Raw genomic sequence first — 6,710 nt, 5'->3', positions numbered from 1 at the left:
TAGACTGGAGTTACAGGAGAGAGATAGCTGCATCCACTATGCCTGCACGCTTTTCCTTCCCCAGTGTCCACAAATACTGGAGCAGGAGATTCCCTTCTTTTGCCATAGTATTTCAATGATGAGGTGTAGCTGAAAGGATCTGGTTTTCCATGAAGTCACTGTGCTGGGTGTGTGACACAGCTTTACTGGTGTTTTGCTGTGGGGCTGGTGGAACTGAGTGCAGGCAGATGTGGCTGAGGAGGAACAGGGGATCAGGGCAGCTGTTTTCTGAATTTCTGAGACCTTCCTTATAATTCGATTTAGGGGATTGTTTTAAATGCAACTCTCCGGTGTCCCACGTCAGCACCTTTCCAAATCTTTGAAAATGGCAACATCTTCAAAACAGGGAATTCCCTTCTACTCTTGGATGGAGACTTGGGGTAGAAGTCTGAAGGAGAACGAGAATGGGAGTTGCTCAGGTCAATCACTGCAAGGGGATCTGCCAGCTCCCGTGCTTATGATCCCCGTTGACTGTTTCTCAATTTGTTTCACAATTAAGTGGGTGGACAGTTTGTCCCTTCCCACCCTTCTTGATGGATTGTAGCCGGAGTAGAAATACCTTTTGAGAAAGATTCATGCTGTCCCTTTTGTGTCTCATTGCTATGTGGGACAGCAAATGCTTGACCCAATGGATTTGTCAGCTGTAACCATTCTCTGGATTTCCAAATTACTGCCATGCTGGACATGTGGCCTTGTGTGAAACCCACGTTTCTGCGCACAGTATAAATGGGTTAACACTGGTGTAAGATGGTGCTCATCTTTTCTCTTTCTCTTTGTGAAAGCTTGTCCAAGAAGAACAGAGACTTGCTCCGTCTTGAGGCGCAAGAGAAGAGGAGACGGGAGGCTGCTGGGGAGGAAGACCAGTTCCCTGGGAAGACTCCCACTTTTGCAAAACCCTACAAGGTAATGGCAGTGGGGTGTGGAGAAGAAGGAGAGGAAGGAGAGCTGTGTCCTCTGCATGGGGTGTAGCAGACTTGAGCACGGTACAGGCAAACACAGGTTCTTCCCATCTGCTGAACTTCAGTTCCTCCGAGCATGTGCTTAAAGCTCTGCTGGCTGAGCAAGAGCCCGATGGGCTTGGGGTTGGTCTCCTGTAGGTGGAGGGAGAGCGCTCAGGAGCAGCTTGGCTGCCTGTCTCTCTGCAGCTGTGGTGATAAAAAAGCGCATCTGACGTTGGTGCTCCTGAAGGCTGCAGGTGCCCCTGCAAGCTTGGCTTGGAAGGACTGACAGTGGCCAGAGCAGTCTCGTGTGCTTTGGAGAGACTGGCACGATCAAGACCAGCTTGCCTGACTTCACTTGTAGTGATGGATGGGGATCCAGTTAAGATGCTGAGGAATGTCTCTTGGTGAACTGGATCTCTTGGGGTGCTACAGAAATTTCCAGCTCTCTGTTCTTGTGTTGCAGACCAATAAGAGAGATGCGCTGTCAAGGCACATTAGGAACATCATGGGCAGTTTCAATGATTTCAAGGTGTACATGAGACAGAATTTTCAGAAGGTCATGTGGACTCCCAAAAAGTTGAAATCAAGGTCACAGACCGGGAGGAAGAGTCATGAACCGAGCTGCAGTCAAACCAAGTCAATTCAGGACTCAGTGACAGAACAACAACTTAAAAATGCTAGGGCATCAAAATCACTTGAGCTGGACCCTTCCCTGGAGGAAACCAACTGCACGGATGTGCCAGCTGTTGAGGACATTTTGAGGGTAGGTGCTCTTACAGAACAGAGCTCTGTGTTTCCTTCTAGTTGGCATGCATTAGGGTAAGGAGTGGGCAAAAACACAGTGCTCCACTTCTGTTCACTTTTGATAGCTGCTTCTCTCAACTGTTTTCCAGGAAATGACCTTCCTATTTTCACCTCCCCTGTCTCCTCTGCATATGTCTCCGAAAGCAGAGCCTTCTAAGTTTCCACTCTCAACAAAGGTAAACCAGCCCATTTTTGCCAGGGCTTTTGTCACTTTACAAGAGAGCTTTCTGCCTCTTGCATGGGCTTTCATCTGCTTTGGAGCCCAGGGGATCTCGAGTGGTCAAACTCTTTGAAATGCAGAGGCAGCCTGTGCCTTTGCAGGCAAAGCTCAGCTGCTTCAACAGCAACTCAAGGAAAGCAACTGCCCTTCAGAAGGGACCTTTAGTCCTTACTAGCATTTTGGTATTAATCAGCTTGCATGGCATGCCTAGAGCAGTTGGTAAGAAAATGTTTGCTGAGTGCCTGCTGGTGTCATGTTGGGAAAAAAACCAAACAATCTCATGCTGCTTCCTTCTTTCTTGTCTCAGCAAACCAACTCCACTGATGTGCCATCCATTGAGGACATTTTGAGGGTAGGTGCTCTCAAAGGACAGAGCTCTTTGTTTCCTTCTATTTTGCTGGCATTAAGGTAAGGGGTGGGGGAAAACACAGTGCTCCACTTCTGTTCACTCAGTGGGTGTTGCCATTGCTCAGAGTGTGTTGTGGGCTGTGCTGAGGAGCAGTAAAGACCAAAGTCAGCCTCAGATACAACTGGAGGTGTCAGGCCAACCTTTGCCTATCCTTGTTGTGAGTGTAACACAGGCTAATGCAGTTCAAGAGCCCCACTGACAAGGCACATGAGACTGACAGAGCTGCTCCTTCCTCAAGTCAGGGTTTGCCTTTCCCAAGCGCCCTTCCTCTCAAGGCACTGGACATGCTGCCTCGTGTCCGTGCTGCCAGCGTATTTGGCCAATTGACCGGCGAGAGAGAGGACACAAAACACCAATAGTGGGAAGGGTCCTACTTTATGAGCAATATTAGGGCCACACAAAACCAAAATACTGCAGTTAATATGGCAATAAGCTTAGCACACACACCCTTTAGGCAACAACCACACTAAGCAAGGTAATGCATGGAATCATTCCTAGAGCAGCAAAGCACAGTCATGAAGAAGATACATCCCCAGTTACCCCGTTGATACATTACCCTCATCCAGACAGCTTCATTTGCTGGGGAGCCCTGGCCACAGCCAAGGGTGGCAGAACCAATCCCAGTTCCTGGCAAATCCAACCCAGTGCGTCCACTCGTAGGTGAGGTGTCTGTCTTTGCTCTCTGAGCAGCACGCAGGCTCCCAGTGCCTGGCTCTGAGTCCGTGGCTCCCCTTCCCTGTGCACGGTGGGGCAATGCTGTGTGCTGGCTGGGCTTGCAGCCCGAGGACTCCAGCTGCAAGTCCCGCATCCCCCTGTGTTTCACCAGACAGCTCGTGCCCTTGCCTGTCAGGAATGCAGATCACTAGTTTTGTAGCACCCCGGAGAAGCGTGAAGCTTCCTCTGTGCCTCTCAGCAAATCTCCTGAGAGCTGCTTCTCTCAATTGTTTTCCAGGAAATGACCTCCTCATTTTCACAGCCCCTGTCTCCTCTGCACGTGCCTCCAAAAGCAGAGCCTTCCAAAGCGCCATGCTCCACACAGGTAAACCAGCCCCTTTTTGTCAGTGCTTTTGTCACTTTACAAGAGAGCTTTCTGCCTCTTGCATGGGCTTTCATCTGCTTTGGAGCCCAGTGGATCTCGAGTTGTGAAACAGCTGTTTCCAGGGCATTGTTTTGCTCAGAATTAGAACCCACTGTGCTTCGGAGTGTTTTGGAGTGGGCTGAGATGGTGGCCACATTAGACTCTGGGACTCTTCCCAGTCAGACTAATTAGTATTTAGTGCAATGGGTGACACCTGGGAAACAAATCATTGGTCAAGTGCTATTGAAAAAGAGCTGATTTATTTATTTCATTGTCAATATACACACTGTCCTTTCTTTCTAGGACACAGACGGCTCTGTAGCTCAGAATCAGGGTAAGTAGAGATGCCAAGCAAACACACAATTTTGTGTGTATTGACATGTCATTTCGTGTATGGTGTGGGAAATGTTGTGGAGAACATCAGATGTTTACACGGATTAGGAAGGGGGATTGCACAGGGATGAATTTAGAATGGTCTTAGAGACTAAGTGTTCATTACCTCGAAATTGAACAGTATTTCATTAAGAAATGCCATTAGGAAACCCCATTGGGAAAGCCCACCGAGTGGTGAACAGTCTCAGTGACAAACACGTCCTGGAAGAAAGTCCTTTCCAATCTGGTGCTCAGAGATCATAGGGTGGAACAGGCTACAAGTGAGGCAAATTAATCCAACCTATTCCTGTTTGATGCACAGAGCAGTCTGGCACAGCTTCAGGAACATTGCTGAGTTCTCGGCCAACAACATCGTAAGTAACCAGACTCTGGTCCCAGCTCTACTGGGCAGTTACTTAAAAGAACCTGGTAGGAATAAATAGTGATGCTCCTTGAGGATTCTGAAGCTTCAAGTTTTATCAGATTTTTGTTAGAAAACTTGAGTGCAGGGAATTATTTCTGGATGGACTCATAGAAAGGTTTAGGTTGGGAAAGGTCTTCAAGATCATCAGTTCCAACCATTAATCCAGCAATGCCAAGACCACTAAACCATGGAAGGGTTATATTGCCTCTGTTAAAACCAAAAGAAAAAGGAAGACACCCTCCCCCCACCCCGCCCCAAAGTATTAATGTCCCACTGTTGGGGAGCAGTGCAGGCTGAGGGCATGTGAGTCTCTTCCTGTGAAAGGATCAGACTCTTCACCCCTGCTGGCTGGGCCAGGGAGCCTTTTGTGAGGAGCATTCCCTCCCTGAGCTTGGTCATTGCTGCCTCTCGATGGCAACCCGTGCTACTGACCTCCACTGCCAAATATCCCCAGGGCAGCTGGAAAGCCCAATAAAATGCCTGGTTGTGTGTTACCATTTTACCACCCATTCAGGCAGTCACAGGGTTTTGCACACTGAACGTGCCAAATGTTCCGAAGGGATGGGGGAGGTTGAAGTGTTTTGGCAAGCAGAGCCCAAATCTTGTTCAGTGTCTGGTGTTTGAGAATGTGTCTGCCTTGCCTGATACTCATCTTCTGGTTTTCTTTCAGTTGGCTCCTGGATGACCTGCAGCTCAGTGATAGTGAGGAGAGTGAGGACAACCAAGTCAGTTTGGGATGTTGTACACACCAGGCACACAGACATGCCTTGGACTCATCTCAACTTGTTGCACTGTTCTGAGTTCCTTCAGCTAACTTTTCCTTCCCCCCTTCTCTTTGTTTTTGTGACCAAAACAGGTTGTTGAAAAGCCTCCTTCTCCACTTGCTGGTCCAAGCTCCTCATCCCCGGACACCAGTGACTCAGAGAGCTCCTCGGGCTCAGAGACCCAGCACACCGTGGGTACCAAAAGGCCTGGCAAGCCCCTGGTGCACAACAGTGCCAAGAGATGCCGGAGGGAGGACAGCGAGCCTTAACCATTGGAGATCAGAGCCCAGTGCTCCAGGGACAAGCAGGTAGTCAGACAAAGAGTGAAGCCGGAATCTGCTTGTGGGAAAGACCTGAAGCCGGCACTCCAGGAGTCCCCCGAGAACAGAAAGGGCTCCCACCAGGCCAAAGTCAAACAGCCCTTTAGTCTCGGGGGGAAGAAATTCCTCTCACCAGCGAGAGACCCCGCAGCTCCTGAGCTTGTCCGGGTGAAAGAAGAGCAGCAGAGAAGAGCAGAGACCAAGGACCTCCCTGGGGCAAGGAAGCAGGACTTGAAGAGGAGAGCCATGGACGGTCCTGATGAGCCCTGTGGGAAGAAAAAGCTAAGAGGTGGAAGGGGAGGTGAGTTTGTACAAGGACCAAGGTGGTGTTTGAAAAACTCCTGCGAAGTTTCCACTTCCCAGGTTGGGAGTGGAACCATTATGCTTCTCCCATAACGGTGTTGTCAATCTTCTAAAGTGACTGTGAATCAAAACTTTCCTCAGCTGTTACTCCATAGTCACACATCCCCTCCTGAGCCAATGAAAAACCCACCCAGAAGAGATGAAATGCTTATTTTCAGCAGTGGAAATCAGAGGTTTCAACAAGAGGTTTAGCAGTTTCATCCCTGCCGCTACAAAACAATTAATCTATCTCAGCACAATTAGATAAAAAGTCATTTTTGGTTACTTGTCAGTGAGCCTGAAATCTATATCTGATATACTGTGGGTTTGCACTTGCTGAATTCCAGGTTTTCTTTTCCCCTGTTCTCAGTCAGAATCAGAATCACTCAAGCTTAAGTGTGTTGGTCTGCGCTTGATGTGAACTTTCAAAACCTGAGTGATTTTCTTTTCCTTTTTTCTTTCCTCCTGTTAGAGGAGACAGATGTGAAGATTAAAGCGAGTCTTCATTAAGCAAAGACTGCAATAAAGTGAGGTGAGTATATAGTGGTGAGATGTCATAAGGATGCTTAAGTCCAAGTCTCTCTTAACAAGGGGGAGGTGAAGAACTGTATCTCCTGTTCCTATACTCCAGAGTTTACTTCTAAGATAAGATGCCTTCTGAAACATAATCTGCTGGATATTTACCTTTACACAATGTGCAGTCGGAAGACTGTAAAAAGGCTCCCAGTAATGAGGCAGTTGCTAAAAATCTCAAGGCTTTGCAAGTGCCCTTTGAATAAAGTAACTGGATTTGCTGACTGTCCTCTGTCAGATGTGCCTGGTGTATGAAACCAACCAATGGTTTTGTTTCTCCCTCTCTTTTTCCAGAGATCTTGGCTGAAGTCAGAAGAGAGCAGTAGTCTGGTATTGACCTGTTCCGCTCCACCAGACAGGGAGAAAGAGACTGGATGAAAACGTGACCGAAATGTTTCCCCAGGACATCAAATCCCTTCCATTT

The 6,710-nt window shown here is 48.3% G+C and overlaps 1 protein-coding gene across 1 annotated transcript; it reads left to right on the top strand.

Moving 5' to 3' along the window:
* The first annotated feature begins 786 nt into the window (after positions 1-786).
* On the top strand, positions 787-5,320 carry LOC114058373 (AF4/FMR2 family member 1-like). Its single transcript, XM_027885670.1, has 7 exons — positions 787-942; positions 1,444-1,743; positions 3,366-3,452; positions 3,795-3,825; positions 4,186-4,237; positions 4,958-5,012; positions 5,144-5,320. The coding sequence occupies exons 1-7, from the start codon at positions 787-789 to the stop codon at positions 5,318-5,320; spliced, it is 858 nt and encodes a 285-aa protein (XP_027741471.1).
* The last annotated feature ends 1,390 nt before the right edge of the window (positions 5,321-6,710 follow it).

This window comes from Empidonax traillii, unplaced genomic scaffold, assembly GCF_003031625.1.
Source record: "Empidonax traillii isolate 1590-97213 ecotype Southwest subspecies unplaced genomic scaffold, ASM303162v1 scaffold170:size2694500, whole genome shotgun sequence".
NCBI classification, from domain to species: domain Eukaryota; kingdom Metazoa; phylum Chordata; class Aves; order Passeriformes; family Tyrannidae; genus Empidonax; species Empidonax traillii.
The sequence above is the reverse complement of the archived record's forward strand: the minus strand, read 5'-3'. Positions and strand labels throughout refer to the sequence as shown.